General features: G+C 54.7%; 10 protein-coding genes across 10 annotated transcripts; 6 read left to right on the forward strand and 4 right to left on the reverse strand.

Moving 5' to 3' along the window:
• Positions 1 to 908: 908 nt before the first annotated feature.
• G647_06807 (uncharacterized protein) lies at positions 909 to 2045 on the forward strand (the record flags this gene model as incomplete). Its single annotated transcript, XM_008731126.1, has 1 exon — positions 909 to 2045. The coding sequence occupies one exon, from the start codon at positions 909 to 911 to the stop codon at positions 2043 to 2045; it is 1137 nt and encodes a 378-aa protein (XP_008729348.1).
• Positions 2046 to 2817: 772 nt separating this feature from the next.
• G647_06808 (uncharacterized protein) lies at positions 2818 to 3774 on the forward strand (the record flags this gene model as incomplete). Its single annotated transcript, XM_008731127.1, has 1 exon — positions 2818 to 3774. The coding sequence occupies one exon, from the start codon at positions 2818 to 2820 to the stop codon at positions 3772 to 3774; it is 957 nt and encodes a 318-aa protein (XP_008729349.1).
• A 242-nt stretch (positions 3775 to 4016) lies between these two features.
• On the reverse strand, positions 4017 to 5238 carry G647_06809 (26S protease regulatory subunit 8; the record flags this gene model as incomplete). The annotated part of the gene is made up of 2 exons (XM_008731128.1): positions 4017 to 4951; positions 5004 to 5238. 2 exons carry the CDS (start codon positions 5236 to 5238, stop codon positions 4017 to 4019), a joined length of 1170 nt encoding a protein of 389 aa, XP_008729350.1.
• A 1242-nt stretch (positions 5239 to 6480) lies between these two features.
• G647_06810 (calcium/proton exchanger) lies at positions 6481 to 9666 on the forward strand (the record flags this gene model as incomplete). Its single annotated transcript, XM_008731129.1, has 1 exon — positions 6481 to 9666. One exon carries the CDS (start codon positions 6481 to 6483, stop codon positions 9664 to 9666), a length of 3186 nt encoding a protein of 1061 aa, XP_008729351.1.
• A 1965-nt stretch (positions 9667 to 11631) lies between these two features.
• G647_06811 (uncharacterized protein) lies at positions 11632 to 13017 on the reverse strand (the record flags this gene model as incomplete). Its single annotated transcript, XM_008731130.1, has 1 exon — positions 11632 to 13017. One exon carries the CDS (start codon positions 13015 to 13017, stop codon positions 11632 to 11634), a length of 1386 nt encoding a protein of 461 aa, XP_008729352.1.
• A 604-nt stretch (positions 13018 to 13621) lies between these two features.
• On the reverse strand, positions 13622 to 15957 carry G647_06812 (uncharacterized protein; the record flags this gene model as incomplete). Its single annotated transcript, XM_008731131.1, has 3 exons — positions 13622 to 15328; positions 15378 to 15835; positions 15885 to 15957. 3 exons carry the CDS (start codon positions 15955 to 15957, stop codon positions 13622 to 13624), a joined length of 2238 nt encoding a protein of 745 aa, XP_008729353.1.
• Positions 15958 to 16520: 563 nt separating this feature from the next.
• On the forward strand, positions 16521 to 17970 carry G647_06813 (uncharacterized protein; the record flags this gene model as incomplete). Its single annotated transcript, XM_008731132.1, has 2 exons — positions 16521 to 16922; positions 17038 to 17970. 2 exons carry the CDS (start codon positions 16521 to 16523, stop codon positions 17968 to 17970), a joined length of 1335 nt encoding a protein of 444 aa, XP_008729354.1.
• Positions 17971 to 19647: 1677 nt separating this feature from the next.
• Positions 19648 to 21547, reverse strand: G647_06814 (uncharacterized protein; the record flags this gene model as incomplete). The annotated part of the gene is made up of 4 exons (XM_008731133.1): positions 19648 to 19835; positions 19944 to 20365; positions 20450 to 21038; positions 21115 to 21547. 4 exons carry the CDS (start codon positions 21545 to 21547, stop codon positions 19648 to 19650), a joined length of 1632 nt encoding a protein of 543 aa, XP_008729355.1.
• Positions 21548 to 23042: 1495 nt separating this feature from the next.
• G647_06815 (uncharacterized protein) lies at positions 23043 to 24220 on the forward strand (the record flags this gene model as incomplete). The annotated part of the gene is made up of 3 exons (XM_008731134.1): positions 23043 to 23704; positions 23762 to 23850; positions 23907 to 24220. 3 exons carry the CDS (start codon positions 23043 to 23045, stop codon positions 24218 to 24220), a joined length of 1065 nt encoding a protein of 354 aa, XP_008729356.1.
• Positions 24221 to 25582: 1362 nt separating this feature from the next.
• Positions 25583 to 26665, forward strand: G647_06816 (uncharacterized protein; the record flags this gene model as incomplete). The annotated part of the gene is made up of 1 exon (XM_008731135.1): positions 25583 to 26665. The coding sequence occupies one exon, from the start codon at positions 25583 to 25585 to the stop codon at positions 26663 to 26665; it is 1083 nt and encodes a 360-aa protein (XP_008729357.1).
• Positions 26666 to 27288: the final 623 nt, after the last annotated feature.

Below are 27288 nucleotides of genomic sequence, written 5' to 3' on the forward strand. Positions count from 1 at the left end.
GCTGGCGACCATCAGTATCGCAAAGAAGCAACGGTAAACGGGTTGGAAGACCCGTCACCAAAAGACTCGACAGGGATGACATAGGACTCCGTACGGAGTATTGTCTCTTTTTGATAATGGCTGGCGTCTGCCGAGACTTGCATGGGGCGCCTCATCAAAGCTTCAAGCCTCCTTCAAGCTCTGATCCATGCTCGACGCTGACTGACAATCTCCTCAATGTCAGCCGGCTTCTCGAGATCACGGACGACTATGGAGTATATTCTTGGGCTTTATTCTTTGGAGTAGACGGGCCTCTTCACCCGACAACGCGATCTGCCTCTTCCGTTGCTGAGTTCATGTTGGACACTCAGTCACTCTTTAAACGCGTGTTTCATCGTCGCTTGGAAAAAATTAAGCGATCAGCGAACGAACCACTGATCATCGAGAAGCCAGATTCCAAGCACGCGGCACCAAACAGCTCACTTCCCCGTCAAGCTTCACGATTTCATCGCTCCGATTCTACCGACGAACGGTGCTCTGCCTTGCTATAAATTCTTGAAACACTTGTCGTTTCCCGCCTGCTACCAACCATGGGCAAACGCCTGGTGCCCAGGTATTGGTGGGAGCCCTTGCGGCTACTCAGCCACCGCGCGATGGATTCGCTTGAGCATTTCCCGGGACAGCCACTGGCGAGCCTAACGCAGGTACATGGCCTCGTTTCGGGCCCGCAGTGTTGATGGAGTATCTTAAGGCAGATAGCCCCGATCGTGGTGAGTTCTCTAGAAGCCCTGGGTTGCTCTCGACGAAGCTCTTCAGCGAAGATTGCGTGCCTGTTTGTCGTGGTGTTTTTCGAAACGTTGCGCCTCTCTATCGTGGACCTTGTGCGGCATCGAAGGCGGTCGAAGTGAGTGAGTCGACTGCAGAAAAGAATGCCGCCTCTGGAGCTCCTAACTCTACTACTCGCATTCACCCGCTGCGCCGTCAGGTCTGCTCCCCTACAAAGCAGAGACATCTACAACCCGCTCGACCCTCTCAAAAGCGTCGCCAGCGAACTCCTCAGCTTCACGACCGCATTTTCTGGACCAGATTCGACCGGCAAACAATCTGGAGCGACTCCCGCAGCGTCCCTTACAGATACGCAACAATCTTCGGCGGCCTCCGCTGACACAAGCGGCACGCAAAATGTATTGATATCAACAGGCACAGCTCAAGCATCAGGGAGCGCCGGAACAGGAAGCATCACAATATCCGGCACCGCTACCCAACTATCCACAGGAGGCGTCTCACCCAGTGCGTCTAACGAACCAATCTCGACGACAGTCTCTGCAGGTTCTGCCACTTCCTCGCCAGGGTCTAACGCGGCATCAAGCGGGGTAGTCCCAACTACCACTGGAAGTGTTGGTGCTTCAACTACGGGGACAAGCCCAGGTTCGGGCTCGAGTTCAGGTCCAGGATCAAGCTCTGGCGGTTCATCAGGAGCTGGTTCTGGTTCTGGCTCCGCCTCCGGCTCTGGCTCCGACTCATCCTCCTCCTCCGCTGCGTCAACCAGCTCAGCCAGCCTCTCACCTGGCGAAATTGCCGCCGTAGTGATCCTCCCTGTCCTCGCGCTCTTTGCGCTTTTGTTCCTCCTCGTCCGGTACAACAAGCGCGTCCGAGAAAAGTACTCAGCCTGGAACCAAGCACGAGTGGAACGGGCCGCCTATCGTCGAGCTCTTGACGACCCGGTCCTTTCATTCGGCATGCGCCAGCAAAACAACCCAGGGCTCGGGATGGGCGACGTGGAGCAATTAATCCGTCCCTTCAGACCGCTGTCCTTCGGCTTCAGCAACCCCAGGAGACCGTTTCCTAGACAGCAACGGAAACCCCTAGAGTGGGATCCAAATAAAGTCGGAGGCGATACCGCGTCGGCTATTGGGATGGCAGTCCCGCTGCCTGCGGGCCAGCATAGCAGGAGTGCAAGTGAGGTGTCGGAGGACAGTGATATCTATGGCGGCGATGACCGGCCTGGGTCGAGGTATCAGGATGCTCGATCCAACCAGGTTTCGCCAGACAATGTGATTTCATGACATGACATGACGAATTTCTTGTGTACTTTTATGAGGGTACCTTTGTGTGTATCAACAAGCGACGCAATGAGCCCTTGTATGAGCGATTGTATGTATGTACTATGATATCGGCGCAGCCGTGCGATAGAGATGATCATTGAATGACACCACCCTACAACCTCACACCATGAGCTCCGTGATTGTGAGTTTCCGACTGCCCGCCTGGTGCGACTTGGAATTCAAGACTTCAGTACCGCTGGCCGAGGCGGCGAAATGAAGCATTTGCCCAGGGTCCAAACCATCTGTTGCCCACCTAGAGCGACCCAGTATGTACTCCGTACTCCGCATTAGCATTGTACGAGCTACAGTGTATGTATGCCTGAGTGGCCTGTCGACGACGGCCGCAGACGGACGTCCCCAACTTTTGCCTTTACAGAACCATCTACGATCCCATGTATCTACGATCCCAAGACTCGCGCAACGGGGCGTGGCGCGGAACCAATGATGGCCTCGTCCGTGACACAAGGCCCAGCTCGATTGGTGATTCACCACACATGACAGCACAGTGGATTATCACCAGTAGGTAGATACAAGCCAGAATTTTTTGCTCTCCTCGTATCTGGTATGGAGTACAGTATCTGGTAGTTTAAGTCACGACACAAGATAATTCGTCGACTTTGTGCCTCATATACACATAACATACATATATACATACATCCATCCATCCAGAGCACACACACACACACACATCCAGAGAGAGACGGAGAAAGAAGAACAACAGCAACCACACAAGATGGAGCACATTGACCTGCCCGCACTGCGCGATCATTTGATCGCCATCGCCCTCAAGGCCGGCTCGATGATCACACAGGCTTCGTCAACGACGTCGACGTCGAGCTCGATGCCCAACAACGGCAACAACAATAATGGCCCTTCCACGAAGAAAAACTCGGCCGACCTCGTGACCGAGACGGACAAGGCAGTCGAGGACTTCATCTCGCGCGACCTCAAGGCCGCGTATCCGTCCTTCCACTTCATGGGCGAGGAGACGTACGTGCCGGGCCAGAAGCTGGGCGCCGACCCGACCTTCATCGTCGACCCCATTGATGGGACCACGAACTTCGTCCACGGTTGGCCCTACGTCTCGGTATCCCTGGGTTTCGCGGTGGCCCGGGAACCCGTCGTCGGCGTCGTGTTCAACCCGTTCACGGGCCGCCTGTACCACGGGGTGAAAGGGCAGGGGTCTTTTTTGCGGATCATTCGCGACGGAGGGGCTGAGGGGCAGGCGGCGGAGGAGGATAGGCGATTACCGCTCCGACAACCGGCCGCACTGGTCGGGTTGGACGGGTGTGTGGTGGCGATCGAGTACGGGAGCGATCGCAGCGGGCAGAATTGGCGGACGAAAGTCGACACGTGGGCCGCGTTGGGGGCGAGTAAGGACGAAGGCGGCGCGATGGTGCATTCCGCCCGGGCGCTGGGGTCGGCGGCGCTGAATCTCTGCGGCGTGGCCGAGGGCACGTTGGACGCGTACTGGGAGGGAGGATGCTGGGCTTGGGACGTCTGCGCCGGGTGGGTGGTTCTCAAGGAGGCCGGAGGCGTCATTGTGGATGGGAACCCGGGGCAGTGGGAGATCCCCGTCGATCATCGCAAGTACCTTGCTGTCAGGGGCGCCGAGGGTAGCAAGGGCCAGAGAGAGCTGGTCGAGGAGTTCTGGGGGTTTATCAAGGGACCGATGGAGTATGAGCATTGAGGGTATGATGAAGGGGACACCCGTGCGTGAGAGCACGAGGAACGATAAACGCAGACGGGAGACCAGTTATAGACATTTAGACACAACCTACGGAGTAGTCTCCATGGCGTGATGAACGGCTCATCCAATCCAGCACTGGAGCTGTTCTTCTATCCCTTGTCGCTTTTCTGGTTGCCTTACTGCTTAGTAGTTTACAGTGGTCGCTATGCAGAAAACGAAACCCAACCGTCCAAAATGGCCTCCTACTTCCACAACTTGCCCAGTGACACCTCCTTGTCGTCGTGCTTGTTTAGGACCTTTGCCGTTGCCAGGTCAAAGTCTTCTTGCGTGACATGCACTCTTCGTTCTCGCAAGGCGAACATACCGGCTTCTGTGCACACACCTTTCAGCTCTGCCCCAGAGCAGCCGTTCATCTTCTCGGCGATCTTCTTTAGGTCAATGCCTCTGGTCAAGTTCATGCTCCTCGAGTGAATCCTCAGAATATCAGCTCTTGCTTCGACGGTTGGTGGGGGGAATTCGATCTTGCGATCGATACGACCGGGTCGTAGTAGAGCGGGATCCAAGATATCAAGTCGATTGGTGGCCATGATAACCTTGATGTTCTTGGTGGGCTCGAAGCCGTCCAGCTGATTCAATAATTCCAACATGGTTCGCTGCACTTCCGAGTCACCACCGCTGCTGCCTTCGACACGGCTAGAACCTATGCTGTCGATTTCGTCCATGAAAATGATGCTGGGTGCGTGTTCCCTTGCCATGACGAACAGTTCTCTGACCATCCTGCTTCCTTCACCAATGTACTTCTGAACCAACTCTGATCCCGAGACTCTGATGAATTTGCAGTCGGCATGGTGGGCGACGGCGCGAGCAAGCAGCGTCTTTCCTGTCCCGGGCGGGCCGTACAGCAGGACGCCTTTGGGTTGAGCGATACCGAGCGATTCGAAGAGTTCTGGGTGATTGAGGCCGAGTTCAATGACTTCTTTGATCTCCTTGATCTGTTGATCTAGGCCACCAATCATATCGTATGTGCTGTCCGGGACCTTTTCCACCATCATGAGAGACACCAGGGGATCGACGGACGAAGGAAGCATCTTTTCGAGCTTGTACGAGTCGGACAGAAGGGACACCCGCTTGCCAACGGTCAGCTTGGAGATATCCACGCTGTCGGCAATATCGACAACTGTGCCAGCGTGTTAGCCTGGGGTAGAACTGAGGCGGGATGTCTCAATTACCATATTTGCCTTCCGGATGCACTTTGACGAGGACTTTCTTGGTGCCCATCACCTTGACCACTTCGCCCACGTATGAGCCTGGCTGCTGCAGCAAGCCCAGCTCTTCTCGCAACAGGCGCACTCTCGAGTTGTAGTCATTTCGTTGTGCTTCTAACCGCCGCAAGACTGCTTGGCCTTGGATGATTTCGAGCTTGAGGGATTCGATTTTGTTGTGGTAGAAGTTATCGAGCGCCATGGTGTGCAGATGCGGAGAGTTCGAGAAAACAATGTCTGTGTCTCGGCTGCTGGTATGCAGTTTGGAACCAAGAGATAGATTGACCCGATGTGGTGTTGGGGAAACTTGTGGACGACGATGATGGATTGGTAAAGGCAATTTGCACGGTTGGACGCGACTGCGCTTCGCAGCCTGAGCCTGAGCCTTGGGCGGATGGCGGCTGTTGGCGCTTGTCGCGGCTACGACACAGCAAATGTTTCCGGGGACTGCCGAGCCTGACTTCGGTGGCTAGCCAACTCCAGCTTAACCAAATTTCCTTTTGGGCATTACCTTGGGCGGTCGTGGGTGGCTCGGGAAGACGGCTCGCCTCTGTGAGTGCCTAAAAGGGAGGACAACATGTGCCAGCCCACAACTGCGACCAGCCTGCCACGTAACTCGTAGTGCCCAACCGCTGCACTGGTGCAGCACCATCCGTCATACCTTGATGCAAGCTGCAAGCACCTGGAGCTTCATTTGACACCTCCAAGGTCTGGGGTTGCTCCAGGCTCCATCGCCTCGTATTGACTTTCTGCGGTATATCGCACGTGCGCCAATTGACGTGTTATCCTGGCCGAGATACACAGTTTCGTCCTGCACAGCGATTGCAGGTCGACGATCACCTACCACGCATCCTCCGTAGAGAAGTTCAGCTCTGCTATCAATCTCTTCGGGCATACACCACACTCATTTCCCTGCGGGCCTTGTTCCCACACCACCTCAACCTCGCCCACTTCTTCACCTAATGTAAACAGTGCCGTCTTATCGATCGATCATATGACTATGTCCTCGCTGCTCATCTGATGCGTGCTCGAGCCTTGACCAGGCATCTCCCAGCCTGTGTGCGCTCCTGTCTGACGGTCTCTACCACTTGATAGCGCAGGCTCCTGAAAGTCGCTGGTACATCCAGCACCTGCCAGAGGAAAGATCGGAATAGTCACGATGTCATCTAGTGACCATCCTCAAAGAAGCTCCGACGATAGACTAGGGCACGATGTCCAATCTACTACAAGGTCATCGTCGATCACAGCAGAATTACGGTCTCAAGAAGAACCGTTTGGAGGAGACACCACAATTCGGCGTGACTATGGTATGTGCGCCCGGTCGGATGATGAGGCGTCTTCTGAACAGTGAACAGGCACTCTCGGCAGTAACGTTCCTGGTTCGAGCAGTCAAAGACCACGCAGCGCCATTCGTTCTGACGAGGCTCCAGAAACACCTGCCACCATGTCGGCCCTATCGCCCCAGACCGGGAGGGTCCGGAAACCTCCGCCTATGATGAGAAGGATCTCGACTCGCAGACAGTTGCCCCATCGAGGCGAACAGTTCTCGGTCGACGACGACCCCGACGAGGTTGTGGAAGATCGAGAGCTCCATACCCCCACTACCCAGGCGTTTCCCACCCTGAACCGATCACTTTCCACCGTCCGTCGTCGGACCGCTGCCGCTCCTCCGTTATTACCGCGAGTCGATTCTGCTGAAGAGGAGGTAGAGGAGCCCATTCCTCAGGAGTCGGCAGTCCTGGCCGAAGATGAGGCTGAGCCCGAGGTAGAGGAACCACCGCTCGAAGAGTCGGAAGATGCAGAAGTGAGTGATACTGAGAGCTTCACGTTGAAAGACCGGCAGCTGGCCATCAATGAAACGCATCCATTCGGTATAAGGATATGGAAGCCTGCCCTATACAAGAAAAGCAGGTCCGTCGAAAAAGGAGCTGAAGAGGATATCCATTCCTCCCCCAGTGAGATCGTCAGTAGCTGGTTGTGGTTCTTCAATTGTCTGTGGACAGTTCTCTTCGGCTGGTGGCTGAGTGCCGCTGCCCTCATTGGAGCCCTGATCTGCTATCTATTTGCCTTCGACTCTAGCGCGGTCGCGTACGGCAGAGTATTCCTGGGCCTGGCCAGCTACCTGTTTTGGCCTTTCGGCAAGTTCGTCAGGCTCGAGCAAGACGAAAACTATGTGGAGGAAGACGAAGGCGAAGGTCGAAGCATTAGCGAGTACGAACGATGGCAGAGCGGAGATCTCGAGTATGGGCGACTCATGTTCGGACCTACTCTCACCCACACCGGGTCCATCGTTGGACGACATCGGAACAGTGTAGACTCTGCCAGTGAAAACGACAGCTTGCTGGACCGCGGCGCGAGGGCGGACAGACACGACACCAGTGTCAGCGCCAAATCCAAGCGGCGACTCTTTGGGCGTGGCCAGTGGACCTTGGGCCGGGTCATCTTCTTCATCTTCTACTATTTCAACGTCGCTCCGTTGATGCTGCTGGTGTCGCTGATATGCTGGTTGATGGTTTTCTGGATTCCCATGGGTCGTGTCACCTTGATCCTCTTCTACCACCTCCGGAAGCGCCCACTCGCTCTGACTTTCCATCGTGACGTTTCGCACGCTAGGAGCTCGACGAAACCCACGTCGATCCTTCTCTGTACCTACAGAGCGGTCGGTATCAAATACTGGAAGTACACCATCGATGGAACCAACATCTTCCTCATCAACTTCCTGGCAGTTGTCGCTTTTGTCATCTTCGACTACTTCGTCCTGAAGGTGGCCGGCGGCTTGGATTTCTGGCTCACGAGCCCAGCTCTCATGTTCACGTTGGCACTCATCTCCATCATCCCACTGGCATATTTCATCGGCCAGGCAGTTGCATCGATTTCAGCTCAGTCGTCCATGGGAATGGGAGCCGCGGTCAACGCATTTTTCTCGACCGTTGTTGAAGTGTACCTTTACTGCATTGCCCTCAACGAGGGGAAAGCTTCTCTGGTGGAGGGGAGTATTATTGGCAGCATTCTCGCGGGAATTCTGTTACTTCCCGGGCTGTCGATGTGCTTTGGTGCGATCAAGCGGAAGACCCAACGGTTTAACGTCAGGTCTGCCAGCGCCACTTCGACCATGTTGCTGTTCGCTGTTATAGCAGCATTCGGCCCTACTCTCTTCTACAAGATATACGGGAGTCATGAGCTAATCTGTCGGACATGCACGGCAGGCGGTATGGAGGCCCCTAGAGATTGCCGACAGTGCTACTTTCGTCAGGTTCCTGCAGTCACAGACGATTTCTTCGTCAAGGCGGTGCGGCCCTACTGCTGGATCGCTGCCATCCTCCTCTTCTCGTCCTACATCATTGGCCTGCTCTTCACTTTGCGGACTCATGCCGCTATCATCTGGAGCACCGATGACGAAAAGAAACCGCAAGCTCCCCCCACGGCTGATGTGAGCCCACTGGATACTCGACACCAAAGCATTGTCAATTCACAGACTCTGAGCAAGCCCGACGGATATTTACCTAGATCTGCTATCAGAGAGTCTCAGCTGTACAGGAAGATCCTGGGTCAGTCTCTACGGTCAGCTGGTCTTCCAGACGGCGACACCAACATCGATAGAGATGGCTCTGGGGCCCACGAAACGGCATCGCAAATCTCGGCAGTCGACCATCAGAACAAGGGTGACTTGCCTCATCTTGTCCCCCCGCGATCGAGTCACGGACCCGAAGAGACACGTAGTCCCTCCCTGCATCCCGTAGTTCCCGGGCTGTCGGAGGAAGACAACAATAACCTTGTGCGCCAGGTGGCAGAACTGGCGGCCACTGCGGCTACCATCGCGACTCGGGATGCCGTCAATCACCCGAACCGTGCGTCGTACCAAGCAACACACGCCTACAAAACAGATCCCGTGAAAGGTCACAAACCTTCGGTAGTTCGCAGAGATACCGTGGGAGACGAAGGCTACGCGAATGCCGCAGCGGAGCAAGCTGCGCAACCAGCGGCAGAAGGTGGTGGGCATGATGCTCCCAATTGGTCCCGGGCGAAGTCCTCCATCATTCTTCTCACGGCAACGATCGCTTACGCCATTGTGGCAGAGATCCTGGTCGACACCGTTGACGTTGTCCTCGATTCTGTGGACATTGACGAGAAATTCCTTGGCATCACCCTCTTTGCGCTCGTACCAAATACAACCGAATTTCTGAATGGCATATCGTTTGCGATGAACGGCAACATCGCCCTCAGCATGGAGATAGGCTCGGCGTACGCGTTGCAGGTGTGCTTGCTTCAGCTCCCTGCTCTTGTCCTGTTTACGGCATTGCGTTGGCAATTCATCGACCCCAGCGGATTGATAGACCACACCTTCAATCTGATCTTCCCTCAGTGGGACATGGTGACGATCATTCTTTGCGTCTTCCTGCTCAGCTACATGTCAGGAGAAGGCAAGAGCAATTACTTTAAAGGCAGCATTCTGGTCATGACCTACCTGGTGGTGGTCTTAGGCTTCTACTTCTCTGGCTTCACGAGCATGACAGACATGGGCGCCGATCCGAACGATACACTGGCCATCATGTCTAGCATGGCGTGGCAGCAACAGCATGTGCCTGGAGGAGTCACCACCACCCGGACCATCAGCAGGAGGGAACTGTAAATGCATCTTGTGCAAGGTTTTGGTGGAAAGGAATAGCACAGTCGATAAATCCGCTGTAGGGCCGTGCATCCTTTGTTTTGGCTCAGCGATGGCGTTTCAATACAGGTTCGCTTAATGTACATTGATAATTGACAGTTTGGACAGAGATGGTCGATTCTTGCACGAAAGACTCTCGATAATTTCGGTCACTACCGCCGCTGCCTCTAGTCTGCTTGGTGCTGAAGGAGAGCGAGTGATGTGACTCTCCTGACGCGATGCCATTTAACGTGACGCCACATTCAGACCGCCTCTCATCTGATGACCCTTGACTTCCTTCCTTTTGATTTGACTCGATCGAACTCATTTTCAGCCTGAAAGGATGTGTGTGTGTGTGTGTGTGTGTGTGTGTGTGTCCGGTCCGGCGCAGTGACGCGACGCCGACTTGCTTGACGTACATTTCTATATGTATACGTACATAGACAGTGCCGTCTCCTCGGTCATGGGTCCGCCTCCCGCCTCCTTGGTCAAGGGTCCCCGCGTGTCCGCATTTTGTCGACAAGTATGATTGTTCACCGATCACACACCACACACACACACACACACACACACACACACACACACACACACACACACACACACACACACTCACTCACTCACTCACGCAGAACTGGACTTGACGGTGGCATAAAGGTAGCTTGGTCTATCGTTATAATACTGACTAGTATTGAAGCGGCAACGAATTGAGCTGTATTTCCAGGCTGCATGTGGAATACTCGAGCCTGTTCTCTCCCATGAATTCCCATGTGGACTGTCGAACCCATCCGCGCGCTCCCCCTGAGAGGGCTATATACTGATTTGATTGATGATCTGTTGATTTCGTGTGGTCGGTCCTGCCCCACCCTGCCCACTCTGCCCTACTGGGTAGGGGGTGGAAGGTTGTCGAACTTGAGGGGAAAAGGACATGGCCACGATAAAACGGACACGTCTTCTTCGTCATGCTTCTTAACGAGGAATGGTCCAGCCTCTTCATACAGTGAGCATCACTGCACGCACATACAAGGGACAATACCACAGCCGCGGGTCAAATTCCAGTGGTGTGTTGTTGTCGAACGTAGATAATGGTCGCTTTGACAGGGAGACTCGAGAGAGTAAGAGGGACAAGCCTAGAATTGAGGTGAGAAAGTTGAATTGTGAGTTGTGGTGGATTGAGCTGGGTGCTGAGTGTTGGACATTACAACTCGTATGGGAGGACTCCGTCGCTTAACTTGGTGGAGAGACGTAGGGTCGAGCAGAAGATGAATCACTGCCACATGCCGTGAAGGCCCTGTTGTCAAGGTTGGAGGAGGAACACATCCCATATCAGTAGAGTTCTCTTGTCCTTCTCCCGCCGCGATGCCTGGTGTGATATCAGCTTTGTAGTTGCAGCAGGGGGCAACCAACTCCTTCTGGGAAGAGCGGCGGTGGAGTAGATGAATTCATCAGAGACTCACATGCACCAATCGCACTGTCGAAGTCGGTGGTCAGCCGGAGACTCGAAAACGTATGACTGACACCCAGGAAAGGAAACACACACTTACATTCTTCTCGTCACAGCCAGTGTTGTGGACGAAACAATAGCTGCCTTTACATAGTCTGCAGGTCTTGGCCCATTGCTGTGTGCAATCCTGGCATTGCCGGCCGCATTCCCAGCAATTCAGAGTCACGGCCGCCTGTCCGGGCTTCAGGCTCAGGAGGGTGGGGTGGAGCTGCGTGCGAGAGCAAAGAGACGGCGTTAGCGCTTCCATGTTACACGACGAACAGACGGGGTGGGAGGCAGAGTCGTTGAATGGGTGGTGAAAGGGATTTGGGATCTGTCGGCGTCCGGGCTGGCGGCGTCCTCGTCTCGATGGCGGCTTGGGGATCATTAACGGTCCAATCTTGGGCTTCGAACACCGTCCAGTCGATTGTGCGAATGGCGGCTTTCGTATTCCTCGATGCGATCCCTGACTATCCCCACATTCCGCCACCTCCAGCTCCAGCCATCCATTCGCCGACAAGGCAATTTTCAACACAAAGACCATTAAATACCTTAACACGGTCGCCCTCGCTGGATCCTCCTTTGATTGCATTGGCGGGCAAGAAGCCAGCCGATGTGGTGGAGAGCCGTTCTATATCTGTGATAAGCTGCCTTGACAACTTGGGGTTGTAGCAATCGGCGCACCACCATCGGTGGCAGCTATCGCAATGCCGGTTGGTGAGACACCAGGTGCACGAGACAATCAATCTAGCAAGAAGGATCTGTCCGTCCTCGGTAAAGCATGGTGGAGGTCGGACTGCGTCGATAAGTTTCCCGGAACGCGGTGGAGGCCAGAGAAGAGGAAAGTCTCGTATCTCGCTCTCGCCCCAAACCGGTGCGCCATGAGGGTTCCTTCCACAGCCGGCACACCCTGTAGGGCCAAGGGCAACGGTCGCTAGAGGGGGGATGCCCGGTTTGTTCTTTGACAAGTAGTCTCGGGAAGCGACGTGGAGCACAGGTGCCATATCGGCATGCATGTGACTACACAGGACAGCGTCAAAGCTAATGATGCCTTTGCATGTCTGTAGGGTCTCTTCCCAGGAGCTCCGCTGTGCGTGGCCCTGGGATATGACCTGGCCACTGGCGGCATACCATGGTTCCACGACACGTGAGCCACTGGCGCAGTTTGTCTTGTGTTGGGCTCCCGGCTGAGCGCCGTGATATCCTAAGACACCCATTGTGTCAAGATTGTAGTGGAAGGCATGAACATAATCGAAGGGCTCCGGAGTCGGTGATATTGGTGGCGTGAAAACATAGAGACCTTGCAAACGAGGAGTGCCCTCCGGTCTGCCTGGCCGACACAGGTGGCACAGAAGTTGCTGGAGTTTGGGCTGGTTGATGTTGAGACACCGCCGGATGCTGAGCAAGCGCACGTCGTACTCGGGGGCGGTGACGATGTCGTTGATCAGGTCGACGGTAACAGAGGCGAGGTCGTCCAGGACCAGAGTGTGGACGCCCTGCAGCACGTGCATCCGTCTCAACTTCCCCAACACGCCGCGGAGTGGTCCGGCGTAGAACTCGTCTTCGGTAAGGTGCTCATCCATACGCTCTGCCCGCCAAGAGTGGCCGCCGGAGTCTATCCTGGTCAGAAGATTTGGCGGCACATACGCTCCCCGGCATTTCGACAAATCAACATATCGGAAAGCTCTTGGCGCATTCAACACTAAATCTCGCAGAGCGTGTGATGTCCTAGCCAAGGCGAAGGTGCTTGACAAGGATAGATAGGGGAGGATACCGTCCAGAATGATCGAGTTCGACAGAATGTCGAGGAGGGAGAGGCGTAATTGATTTGTGGTGGATGGGACGTCGTCGACCATAGCGGACGCTTAATGGATGAAGCGCGTCTGCGTAGCGAGGAGAGGTGTAAAGGCAGTAGAGCGTGATCCGATCTGAACGCTCGATGGAAAGGATGAAGAAAGGAGAGGCAGAAGAGAGGGGAGACAGGATCTCGGTGCTTATGAAGCAGGTTTGAGGATGTGTTGAGAGTGATGGCGAGTTTCCTCACCATTCACTCACTTGACGGTGAGATGATTCAGACGCCCAGACGCCCAGATGCAGATCTCCACCATTCCGGATCTGGATCTCCGCTGGTTGCCGTTGCGGAATCTGGAATCTGGACTCTTCCTCCCCCTTTACGTGGGATGCGGTGGGCCGAGACTCCGTTCAATGGATAGATTATTGAACTGCCCTCATTCAATCTCTAATAGAATCACCATGTCTACTAGAACTCGTCTACTTTACGACTCTTGACCGCGTTCTATCGTTATTCATAACCATACGTGCATTATATCTGAGGTGTAACGATCGTCTTCCTGAGCAGCTCATTCCTTTGGCCTCCTTCATTTCATAATCGACTCCGACATGCAGGCATCCGCTGTTAGGGCAAAACGCCATCCTCCCGCTCGACCAGTTGCCTCAGATTCATTGCGCCTTCTTCGCCTTTTCGGTCCCCAGATCCATGAGTTCAATCATTCCCAAACCGACACGCTCGCTTTCAGCCCAGCTTCGCTGCCGGAGCCAAAATCTTTCGGTTGCGCCTTCCACGCCACCACTGGTCGAGGTGCTCTGATTCCGTGCGTCTTCTTCAAGACTCTGTCTCGTGATGCTGGCAAAGGCTTGTTCTCCCGACTCAGTCTTCAGCGGGCTGTTGGGGGGTGAGGCGATTGGTTGGACAGCATGCCCTAGCCCGGCATCTTCCAGATACTTGCGACGTACCATGAACCGTTCGCTACGCTCTTTGCGCATGGCCGCTGAATCAAGCTTGCTTATTGCGGTCCGTACCAGCACACGCACCACGAGGAATATGTGTTCCGACAGGAAAACGCTAAGCAACAACGCCCACAGCTTGATTTGGTGTGGCCGGCCATCCGGACCGTGCCCATCGCCACCAGAGAACATATACACCAGAGCGGCGGATGTAATGCTCCCTAGCCAAGCAAGGAATTCGAGACTGTCCAGCCACGGGCCAATGCTGTCGGCGCGGGCGGGGTTGGGTCGGCGGCACTCAACGGCCAATTTAAACGTGTCCCCGCGTAGCTCGATCCAGTTGTTGATAAAGTACGAGACCGGTGTGAGGGGCCAGATGACACTGAAGCAGGAGAGGTAGCCAAACTGGATACACATCTCGCGCAGATCGGACGTCACATCGTACTCGGGCAACGCAGCCTCCTCACGCACTCGAGCAAGAAACTCCTTCTCTTCGGGCGGATCGTGGTCAGCAACCGACGGCGTAGCACCACCATGCTTCTCTGCACGTTGAGATTGCATTTCCTTGAATTTCTTGGTACCTCGCTGCGTGACCACTGGCATGACCGTTTCCATGGCGAAGTTGACAACCTGCGCCGTCACTGCAAAGTAGATCATCTGGTTGCGTAACCGGTTGGGGTTGATGCTGAACGTGGCGGGTGACGGTGTTTGAAGCTGCTTCTCGTCCTCGGCAAAAGGCCTGACGGTCATGCTGAAGACGTCCAAATAAGGCACCAGGATCGAGGCGAAAGGGACGTAGACGAATGACGTGAGGAAGATTGCCGTATAAGAGGTAATGAAGTTGATGACAAAAACCTTGGAGATCATGGCCTTGTCGTGGGCGTCTTGTGTTTCGTAGTTCTCGTAGAACGTGAGCTTCTCGGCAAACCCAGTGAGGAAATTGCTCATGGTGGGGACAGCCAGAGTGAGCAGGATTGTAGGAAGGAAGACGAGGATGGACTTGAGCGGGCCGTCATACACCTCTGAGATGAAGATCTCAATGGCGTAACAGGTGCATATGATAGCTCCAAGGCCCACAACACACAAGGCTGCCAAAGGTAGTTGGAGGAGCTGCCTCTGGAGTCTCTTCTTGGCTGGAAAGAACCATATCTGCTCACCCGTCACAGGATCGGTGGTAACCTTCTCAGGTGCAAATTCCCTCCTCTTGTCTTCAATTAGCGAAACGTTCTTCACGTTCCAGCGAATGGCCAGTTCCTGCTCTTGTCGCTTCCAGTATTCGACAAATACCACACACCACAGGCCATTGACGATTGCGTAGATGGGAGAGAAGTTGCCCAGGAGAACCCAGCAAGAGAAGCCGAAAGCGGCAGGGAAGATCATAAAGGAGAAGTAGGATTGGAGGAATGCGTAATAGTAGGCAATCTGGATACGGCATCAGTTTGCGTTCCACTACGTGCGTCGTAGATCTCACCTTCTCGCCAACAGTGTTTCTGATTTCGTCTAGATCATCTGGAGTCAGAAATGTCTTCCGCGTGAACTCGGTCAGCCACTTCTTGTTCTTGACGTGGTCGTGCAGCGGGAAGACAGCTTCGACGTTCTTCCATTCTCCGTGTTTTGGAGTTATGCCAGCGCCACCTTCTTCCCGAGGACAGCATATCATGTGGTGTATATGTCGAAGTCTCTCGGCGTCGGTCAGGGGCTCGGAGGTGAGGATGTTGGCCACATCGTTGGAAGGCTGGATCTGTCGCACTCCATGCAGCCAGTCTTTGATTCTCGACCTATGTACCACGTCGGCAAGTATCTTCTCGTCTGAAGCCTTGACGAAGACAAGGAGGGATGTTTCATCGCCGCGTCGGACTTCGGTGGTCAATCCAGTCTCGGCCATTGCTCGAATGAGCTTTCTGAACTGTGTGATGCCAGCTTCCTTGTCTGTAAACGCTCAGTATCGGATCAAAGAGTATAGTCAGTGGGAGCCAACCTTCATCCTTGGGCATGCGGTAGCTGATAACATAGTCTACGTCGAAATTCGTCTGTAATGTCTTGTGCGCCATCTTGATAGCTGAGGAGAAAGCGAGTCAACGGCCAAAGGGAAGGAGCAAAAGTTCTGCTCTTCACAGTGACCCCAGCACAGGTCAGTACGGGCACGGGAGGTGAGGTGAACGAGCGAGAAACCAAGGTGAAGAAACTTGGAAGTGCGGTTGTGCAGCTTCAACACGAACATTTGATCATCGGCTGGAACGCGACGACGTCATCCAGATCTGCTTCACTCCCAGACAGGTCTAGGCTTGGTCTTTCTGGACGGAGGGGGCTCGCTCGGTAATCGACCAATCGGCTAAGAATTCTCTGTTCCCGTAGCGCTCGAAAGCTGTGATCACGTGACACCGTACGATTCCTGGACCTCGGTATCAAACGTTCAACAAGCTACTCCGTACTCTGACACGATATCTCATCTCCCAGTCATACATATTACCCACGGCTATCCAAATTCCCAGAGTGAAATAATACTGCAAAGTTGCTCTGGCTTGTCTCATCGCTGCTCTATATGTCTCCCCTTCTGCCTCTGCCGTGCAACAACTGAGCCAAGCAAGTACAGACGACAACTCATAAAACGGCCATGGCGAAAGAAGAGGAGGCAGCAAAGCTGAATCAACCGTACACAGAACCCGACCCGAACAACTATTCTGCATATCAACGGGAGATCTACTCCTCCCTCCGAGCACCTATATTCTCAACCAAACCGTCTGAATGGGAGGCTCTAGCCCGTGCCAAGGTTCCGGCCAGTAACTTTGGTTATGTCTACGGCTCGGCCTCCAGCGGCAGCACCCACGCAGCCAACATTGCTGCTTTTGATCGGTACCGAATCCGACCTCACATGCTGGTCAATGCGACGCGGCGAGACATGAGCATCGAGCTATTCGGCAAGAAGTACAACAGCCCGCTTCTGTTAGCACCAGTTGGTGTCCAAAAGATCATGCACGAAGACGCCGAAGAGGCCACCGCCCGGGCTTGTGAAAAGGTAAGATCCTCTTATGCCCGCGTCGTGCTGACTGAGACGGTTGAGATCGACTGGTTGAACCCGCCCTGGGAGGCAGTGTCAGGTCGGACGACTGATGTCTTTGGGGAAATACTAGGTCGGAATTCCAATGATTCTCTCATCAGCCGCTACACGGACTATCGAGCAGGTGGCAGAATCGAACGGGAGCGGGGCGCGCTGGTATCAGCTATACTGGCCGCGCCCGCAATGGGAAGACGTCACAGTCAGCTTGCTCAATCGAGCAAAAGCCAACGGTTACACGGTGCTGGTGGTCACTCTCGACACGTTCAACTTGGCCTGGAGGCCGACAGATCTCGACACATCCTACCTACCTTTCATCTGGGGCGACGGATGTCAAATCGGCCACTCCGACCCGGTATTCAACGCAAGGTACGAGGAAATCCAAAGGAACGATACAAGGAGTTACGGGGAAAAACTCGCCGAACTATGGGCCACACTGAGAAGGCCCGGCTCCGTCTATGGTGCAGCTAAAGTGCTGACCAACGTGTCCCTGCTTCAGAAGTCAAGAGCCTGGCTAGATGTCCTGAACTCGGGAACATACCGAGAATGGAAGCATCTAGAGATCCTGAAGAAGCTGTGGGACGGCCCGATTGTTCTCAAAGGGATCCAGACCGTCGATGACGCCCACCGAGCAATCGACCACGGCATGGATGGCATCATTGTCAGCAACCACGGCGGAAGACAATGCGACGGTGCCATTGCCTCGCTTGACGCTCTCGCCGAAATCGCTGCCGACGAAAAGGTCAAACGATCCAATCTCACCCTCATCTTCGACAGTGGCATTCGCACGGGAAGCGATGCGTTGAAAGCACTGGCATTGGGTGCCAAAGCCGTCTGTATCGGCCGGCCCTTCATGTATGGCCTCGCCATTCGAGGCCAGCAAGGCGTGGAGCACGTCTTAAGGTGCTTGCTAGCCGACACCGACAATATGCTAGGTAACATGGGCAAGAAGAGCGTCAAGGATCTCAGCAGGCACGACCTACAGATTAGACCAGAGTCAAAGCTCTAGAATTGCAGTAATCGCTATATGGAGGCGCTCCCAACGACGGCCGTCACGTCACTGCACATTGTTGAATGCCATCAGGTGCAACTGGACTCGAGAAACCCCATCTCGTGAAGATGGATTTCCCTATTTCAAAGCCGCTATATCGCCCATATATGATGTGGGGCATTCGGCATGATCTCTCTGGCGCGCTATGTAGCATTTTCTCATGGTACACTGCTTCCATGATGACCCCTTGCTATACCGTACATATGCGATATTGCCTCCCTCGCGCCCTGCTTTTAGATCAAGCAATGAAGAACCGCTATAGCAAGTTGAACTTTGTGGCGGCGTCTATTCCCCATGCTATCCGTTACAGTGCAGTACAGTACAGCGATAGTTGGAGGAAAGACGGAAGCGCCGAACAAGCCCCTGAGCAGGACAACTGGCTCGGAGACGAGCATCTTCAGCGAAGGAGCTAGAGCACCCCCGAACAGAACCTCGGAGATCACTTTGATTTTCGGTCGTGGCGCGTGATGATCGAGCGGCTGTCGGGTGTGGGTTCGAGTTTGGTGCCGTGTACCTTCATTAACACAAGTACGGCCAGAGGACTCGGTTGGGTAGTGACCGTGAGGATGCTATGTCAAAGGCCTAGTACAGATTGTCCGGGATGAGCGAGTTTCGTCACACTTGTCGTAGGCTCGGGGATGGAACGTGTAGAGGGCAAGTTGAAAGCAATTGTCGATCAAACGTTTGTAGGTCAGCAGACCGTTGAACGATGGTACCGAAATAATGCCAAACTCATCCCTGCGCCAGCTAGGGCTGTGGTCTCCCAAGCAATATCGACTGCGGCGAGGAGAAAGAGGCAGCGATGATATTTCTGTGAAGCAACATCCTTCGTCGGCGTAGGCGAGGGATCACGGTGGGCTTGAGACATGTCATTTCCCCCGTAGAGAGTACCAGGTGATTAAACTGATGGTGAACAAACTGTACTGCGGCCCTTCCCTGCGGCATGCCGCTTTGAAGTTAAACATTGCTCACCTAGCACTTTCCCACATTTCTCTGTCAGCTCACTCTCAACTCAACCTCTCTATCAGCTCATTCTCAACTCAACCCCAACTCACATCCAACTCACCCTCCCTTACCCATTGCCCTTTCCCTTTGGTCTCAGAAATAGCCTTAAACCCACTCTGTTCGAGTTCGTATAGCAATGGTCAGATCCTTGGCTATTTCCAGACCCTTGGAATGGCGCCCACGAAAATCTGCCTTTTCTCAAGACGACGTGGAATTTCTCCCATTGACGCCAGAATGAGGAATCTCTAAACAAGCTCAACTCACACACCGCCTAGCGAGATGTAGACAAACAGCAATGCCCATCGACAACTACGCCGTCAATCCGGCGGAGACATTACCAGAGAACGGGTGACGGGAATCTTCTATCACTGTACCGACCGAGATCAAAGACGCTCTTCCGCCCTCTAGCGCAGAGAGGAGGAGGTCTGTTGAGAATTGACCAGAGAAAGAAGGCAGTTTATGAGGCGCTGTGTTCTGTTCTGGCTTCTATATAGGCTCTGACTCACACGCCCGATGCAAATTTAACGCCGCCAGCCCGACAAAGGAAAATAGGAACGCCAGGGTAGTGAAGTGGTGAAAAGATGTTTTCCGACGAAAGTTCCAACAATTACCCGGCTTGATTTCGGATGCTCACTCTTTCAGCTTGGTCACCTTCAAGCTGATGCCGTCGCGGGGTCGCAGAACCAGGCGCCACATCTTCAATTCCTCAGGATCTTGGACTGACGCGTCTGGTGCAAAGTGAAATTTGCTCAACAGGGAGCACAAGATGGTCTTCATCTCGACTTCGGCGAACTTGCGTCCAACACAGCCTCGTGGACCTATGAGCAGAGCACAGTTAGCACGAACACACGAACAACAGCCACCAGGAGAGAGGGGGAAATAGGGGGTGAATTTGAGGCCGGTGTTTGCAATCCGGAGAGGCTTACCCTGGAGGAAGGTCATGAAAGCATTGGTCGTGTATGTTGAAGGGAGATTCTTCCACCGGGATGGGTCAAACTTGCTGGCGGTGTCGCCCCAGTACATGGGGAGATGATTGATGGCGTTGGCCATGAGGTACACGACCGTTCCCGCAGGAATGAAATACCCTCCGAGGTGGTCGTCAGCGATGGTGCGACGGACGGTCATCGGAATAGACGGGATGTAGCGCAGAGATTCTTTGCAGACATCTTCGAGGTATGGCAGCAGGTCAACGTCGGCTTTTTCGATTGTCTCAGTGTCCTGGCGGGCATCTGGGTCAAAGAGGAAAGGCATATGAGAGCGGATCTCCTCGCGCAGTTTGGTCTGCACATCTGGGTGCTTGGCCAGCATCAGGAGCGTCCACGCCACAGAGGTTGCGGTTGTGTCGTGTCTAAAGTCAGCATCGACCCAAAACGTTAGCCTAGGTGTTCCACCGACACGACACCAGAAAGCAAAGGGGGGAATCAGCATTTACCCGGCACCGAGGAAAGTCATGACTTGGTTGCGCATGGTCTCGATTGACAACATATCCTCCTTGCTCGCCGTCATATTGTCCCGGACGATGAGGCCGATGATATCTTTCTGAGCCGGTTTCTTTTGCACAGTGCCTGCGTTCGCTTGCTTCTCTTTGATGATGGCCTCGGCGCGGCTTAGGATGATGTTCCTAGCCACGACGATGTCCCGGTTTGTGCGAGCGGGCAGAATGCGGACGAGCTGCGTGAAAGCTGCGAGGCCGTTGAGAATGCGAGCCTCTAGGTCGAAGCTGAAGCACCGCCGATATGCGTCCCGCAGAGGTGTCTCCGGGTTATCGAGGGAGTCGATGTCGGTTCCCATACCGGCGCGGCCGATGATGTCCAGAGTTGTCCGGTTGAGCCACTCTAAAACCTCGATGGCTTTGCTCTCGGTCTTCTCGTCCGTCATCTCCTGCTCCCAAAGCTCCGCCATGTGCAACGACTTGGTCCAGAAGATGGGCATTAGAGACCGGATGGACGTGATCGAAAAGGCGGGCGTAAGAGCTTTCCGCTGCGCAACATGGGCCTGGCCCTCAGCCAGGAGCACGCCTACTATCGCATTAGAACAGCCGTTGCAAGACAATCCAAAGCCAAAATGGACCGGTTGGGATTGGAGGTGGAAGTTTACCTTCGCCCAAGACTGGCATCATCCATTTCCGGGCTCGCTCAGGCTTTGGGTAATTGTACGGATTCCGGACCGTCATGTGTTTGATGGCATCGTCGTCGGCAATGGACAACCGTTCGCTACCGAAAGGGAAGAAGTAGCGCACAATGGGGCCATATTTCTGGTGCCACTCGCGCGCCGGCACGCCACATTCTGACGTGATGATGGTGTAAAAGTGGCCCCAGAGAGGAAAGCCGGGCACGGTGGGAATGTGCCTTAATGGCGAGAGGTAGAGAGGATAGATCCAGCCGCAGTACAGGACATACGAAACAGTTGCGACGAGCAGGGACACCTGCAGCGCCGTGGCTGTTCCGATGTTTTCAGAGTACTTGCCCACCAACAGCGCGGCAATGCCAGTGACGCCCATCAAGGGCACGAATCCGATCGATGAAGACATGGCGGCAGGCGACGAAAGCAAAAGGTCGGCCGTGAAGGTTGAGAGGGAAGAGAGCGGCGGGTTCAAGGAGAAATATGTCTGCTGAGATCGTGTTGCCAACACTGCCAGCGAAATTGTCAACCGAATGTTTGGAAGTCATTTCCTTGGACGTCCCTTCACCCTCCCTCGCTCGACCGAACGAGACGATTGACACACTGCATATGACAGGGGTTTCAGGGTAAGCTCTCTCCTGGCCCGGGCATGCGTCATTCGGATGAGGCTTGGGTGCGCCGATCCACAATGAATGTCTCAGAGCGAGCCGACCTCTCTGGGTTGAGGATTCTGGTATTCGGATGCACACAAGGGATCCGGGACTTGGCACCGCCATCACATCAGCGAAGCGACGTCACGCAGGCATATCCCTGCGCCAGGCCTCCTTAGCAGTGCCCAGCCTTGGGGTGCACATACGAATAGCAAAATGGCTTTATTGGCGACTCTCTGATGAAACTTGTCAAACAGGGGCGGTTTCGGCAGTCTATTGATCCCTGGTCAATACTGAGCGGGAGATCGACACCCGGGGAGATCCCTTTCGGCTAAGAGGCGAATCCGGCTATCTCCTGATAGGGAGAAGCTTGGCCAGAATGGACGAACTCGGCGAAGGTGGACCGGCTTGGCGAGCACGGAATAGGTCGTTGGTTGCAGCCCGAAGATCTTCGCCTATCGTCCCTGTGGGGTACATCAGCACTTGCTAAGGGCGCCACAATCTATCTATCGATGCTAACACCCGTGAACGGAAGTATGTTTATCTTATCTTGGATGGCGAGTCCTCACCCTGGACAGGGCGTACCCATCCTTGACAGACATGACATAAAGGCTTTACCAGCCCTGCGCAGGTGCTCCTGCTCCGTTGCCGGGGACTTGGATGGGGCAATGGTGCTCCACTTTCCAAAATGTGACCTTCTGGACCGCCCACTCGCCCGTCGGACTCGACGGCACATGGCCGCTCCAGGAGGCTGCATGGTAGGGGGGCCCAGGTGGCGCTGTTGTATCAGCGACCCGGAGTGGTAGACGGAGAGTACTCAGATACACCCATTGGAATCTGGTCCCCGACAAACTTCAGCCAGGGGGAACTCCTTAACAAAGTCTGACAGGAGCTGAGATCGCGATGAGATTGCTACTCTCCAAGAAGGACCTCTATCCTGCCGCTCTGACGTGCGGGATGCCGACTCAAATTGAAACGGCATGAGGTCATTATTGGACCTGGAGTCCAGCCCCGTCAAGACTCAGGGCGGTTCGATCGACGATCCCCTTTGCTCGGCCATCATAAAGACGCCATCAACCGCACGATGTCCCCCGAGTAAGTGCGGCCAGTTGTCTACCCCCTACATTCGTTTCCCAGACACCTTCGTTTCGTCACTCGCTACGTGTTTTTTCGCGGCTCAGGTTGTCGCTCGCTCGCGGATCCCCTCTTAGTCAAGAACCCGATTCCGCACGGCTTCTTCCACACCTGACCGCCATGGAGTTCATCAACGTCACCTACAATGCTGCGGCAAACTTCCTGCCGTATGCCACCGCCGCACCCCTCGCGCAGCAGCTCCGCGGCATGCCCGCCATGAACGGCATGATGGTCAAGTCGGATCCGTGGACTCTTTTCGACAAAATGTATACAGGGATCACGGGGGTCGGGGGGGAGAACTTTCGTTTCGTCCAAGGTCGCACGCCAATGTCGACGTTCAAGGAGACAGCCATGTTCATCGTCACCTACTACGCAGTCATCTTCGGCGGTCGCGAGTTGATGCGCAACCGTCCGGCGATGAAGCTGAACAACCTGTTCATGATCCACAACTTCTGTCTGACCATGATCTCGGGAGCGCTGCTGGTCCTGTTCACTCAGCAGTTGGCGCCGGGTTTGTGGGAGAATGGGTTGTACGACGGGATTTGTGGTGCAACGGGCTGGTCGGACAAGCTGGTGGTTCTCTACTATCTGAACTACCTGACCAAATACGTCGAGCTGCTCGACACGGTGTTCCTAGTGGTCAGAAAGAAGCCATTGACCTTCCTGCACACGTACCACCACGGCGCGACGGCCTTGCTCTGCTACACCCAGCTAGTCGGTCAGACTTCGGTCTCGTGGGTCCCCATCACGCTGAACTTGGGCGTGCATGTGGTCATGTACTGGTAAGTTTGGCATTGCCCTGGTCCGTCATCTTGAACGAGGAAAGTAACCGAGTCTAGGTATTATTTCCAAGCCGCGCGTGGAGTCAAGGTGTGGTGGAAGCAGTACATCACCATGTTCCAGATCACCCAATTCGTCCTCGATCTAGGTAAATATGCATATCCGACCTCTGTCGCTGCCGGAGCAACCATTAACATTTGGCAGGGTTCATCTATTTCGCCTGCTACAACTACTACGCCAGTACCTATGCGCCATGGATGCCACATGTCGGCACGTGTGGCGATCCTCGCCAGGAAGTTGCGGCGGCCATGGGCTGTGCCATCATCTCATCCTATCTGGTCCTCTTCATCATGTTCTACCTCGCGACCTACAAGAACCCACCGGCCAAGAAAGCCATGCGACGAGCGGTCAAGCAGGACCTTCCCGCCATCCCGGAGACCACCGCATTGGCATCGGATCTGTTGAAGTCGGCCACCGCGGCCGTGATCGAGAGTGTCCAAGAGGGCAAATGCACCTAGGCTTAACTTTACGAGAAATTGGCGTACAACGATCAACCACGCAGGAACGGGTACTGAGTACCGAGTACATTGATCGAACGCAGGAATGGCTACAGAGTACTGAGTACAGTGATCAACAGGCGCAGGGTGGAGTACCGAGTACTGAGTACATTTGATATCAGATAATATTCCCTATGTTGTCCAGAATGGTATATAGTCTCAATGATATACAGTCGATGAATAGTATTGTGTTCATGCGAGCACAGTGATCGAACCTTGGGTGTGTTGGTGGAATGAACGCTTCCTTCCCGGCGAGGCCTCCGTCCGAGAACAATCGTTGTCTTCGCGACGGTCGAGCAACGTCAAAATAAACAACTCCGGATCCTGCCTGGCTAAGCCCGCGTTAGCCAGCCTTATGTGTGGGGCGATCGTCGTGCCCCCTGGCGCCCTGAAGTCCGAGCGCGGACAGGGTATGTGGCTCACTAGGGTGACCGGGTAAGCTTTGCGCCTCCTGCAGATGTGGGACTTCACTAGCGTTGGCGTTGCAATAGTTCCGCTGGGTGACAGGTCTGGTTGATTTGCCAGTGTACTGTGATACACGACAGGTGGACTGAGACCACCTTATCCATTCGCTCGGACTATTTCTCTCCCTGGTACAGGTTAGCGCACGCCGTATTTGTACAGCGATCGGCCGGGCTGGTTCCTCGAGGACTGGAGACGTACTGTGCATTGGGTATCGGGCACACAATCTACGAGAAGGACCACCCCTCCTCTTCTGACGTCCGACTAGGCTAGCGGAGGCGTCACAATAGTTCGCAGATTGAAAGGTCCGATCTGCTTAACAGGGCATTGGGAGACCAAGTGATTCGACATCGTCCTTTCTCACCCGGGTGAGATTTAAGCCTGGCTCAGCTTATGAATCCTCCAAATATCCCAACCGGAACGTGATGTAGCAGAACAGTCGGGGAAGAGTAGAATAGAAAGGGTAAGACAGAGTACTCGTAACATGTCTTTAACAGGCGGTTCAGCAACATACTTGGACTCCGTGAGTTGTGGAACCGGGGCCCAGGTGCTGACGCGGGCCGTGTCTCTGAGTCAACTTGCCACTTTATGGGCCTTTAGTACGCGACGCGCGACAAGGACCTCATCTCCCCCTGGTGATCCAGGTTTCGCGTCTCGTCATCGAAAGAAGGTAGCTGGGGCTCGATATCGGAGCCCCCTGAGAGTGGCAGAGCTCTGCCAACCGAATATATTGTCGTTGATGCCCCCTTATGTAAAAGCTTCATCCTCTTGGTACGGCCTGGCTGCAGCACACCACTGGTCTCGAGAGCGATGATGAATAATCTCACACCCTCGGTTGCCGAGGGTTTCTCTCTCGTCAGCATGGCACCCAACTCGACGAGCACATCCTTCGTCGATTTTGATCATCCCATTCTCACGGCCTGGGGGTCGACCGCCTCCCAGCTCCTCACCTGGAGCCATGCCTGGAAGCTCTTGCTGCTGGCCGTGGTGCTCGTCAACCTCAAGGCCTTCCCATTCATCTATCACCTTCGCATCCTCAACGGTGTCCGGTTTGTGCTCCGGTCGCAACGTCCCAATCCAGATATTCAGCCGGAGCAGCTCTTCCAGCCGCTGGTCATGTCTTCCCGGGCCTGTCAGATGGAAGTCGACGCGCTCGGCCACAAGTCCAACAGCACTTATTTCGCCGACGTTGATGTCGCTCGTGCTCACTACATCAGCACCGTATTTGGCAAAGGCATCGAACGCATTCGAGGCGACACCAGCCCGAACTTCCTGAGCAAGAGACCTCGAAGCAGCTTCACAGTCGCCCTGGGCGCCGTCAGCTGTACCTTCCGGAGGGAAATCAAGCCCTACGAGAAATACGACATGTGGACCCGGATCCTCAGCTGGGACGAGAAGTGGCTGTATGTGGTCACCCATTTTGTCTCCAAGGGCGCCCAGATCGAGCCCAAGTCAATCTCCTTGTATCCTCGGCAGCAGCAGAAGGCCCCGCAAGACAGCAATAACCACGGCGACGACGACCCATTCTACCGCCCCGAGCCCTTCTCTCCCGGCAGCCAACTCCGATCTGCCAAATCGCCGGTCACGGCTTCGGCGTTGAGCAAGGTCGTGTTCAAGAATGGGCGCATCACCATTCCCCCGCAGGAGATGCTCAAGATGTGTGATCTCTTACCTGTGGTCAGCCCGGCAGATGGCGGTGATGAGAAACCGCAAATCAGTCAGGCTGACAGCAGCAGTCCCGAACGAGCTAGGCTCGCCGAAGCCATTGAGGCCGAGCGCCAGCAGGGACTGCGGCAGGCGACTCTGCTTGCGGGCCAGATAGAGCTGGATCAGGATTTCCACAGCGACGTGGCCCTGGGAAGGCACTACGATGGCCTCGGCATCGAGGGTGTGGTGGCCACTCTGGCGCAACTGTTCAAGATTTCTTCGTATCAGCTCATTTGATGAAGCCATATATTGTATTGTACATATCTATTTGCTTTCCCCAGCAAGCTACACGGCGTTCGCGGTCATAATGTCTATAATGTAAGCGTCACAACGACAGTCCCAACCATGCAGCATAGCCTTCAAATCATTGCATATAACCTGTCTGTCGAAGCAAGGCGAGACGCGATGAACTGGTGCACAGTACACGCAGTCACACACAGTAGCGTGTAAGATGGTGGACTACGCCGGCGGCCATTCCCGGCAAGGCCTGGTACAGGCCGTCATGTGACCCAGTCATGTGACGGCGGTCCCACTGCTCGGCTGCGCTCTCAAATTTTCGTTGCTTCCGCTCTTTCTTGTTCTACCCGGTCCGCTCATGTCTGCCTCAACGCAGAACACAAAGACAAGGACACGGTAAAATTGCGTCCAGGGTAACCTGACGTGAGAGGCTGATCAACTCCGTGTCTGGACAGTTTGACAGCAAACCTAACTACTTCTTTGGGCAATGTGGGCAAGCCTGGTCTCCACCCTCGCTTCCACCTCGCTTCCTCCCTCGGTTGCCTCCGCCCCTTGTCTCCCTGTGGGTCCCATGTCGGGGATTATCAAAGAACGCCGCGTCGCGCATCCCTGCTGCTCACAGG

The sequence above is a fragment of the Cladophialophora carrionii genome, assembly GCF_000365165.1.
Source record: "Cladophialophora carrionii CBS 160.54 unplaced genomic scaffold supercont1.5, whole genome shotgun sequence".
NCBI lineage: Eukaryota > Fungi > Ascomycota > Eurotiomycetes > Chaetothyriales > Herpotrichiellaceae > Cladophialophora > Cladophialophora carrionii.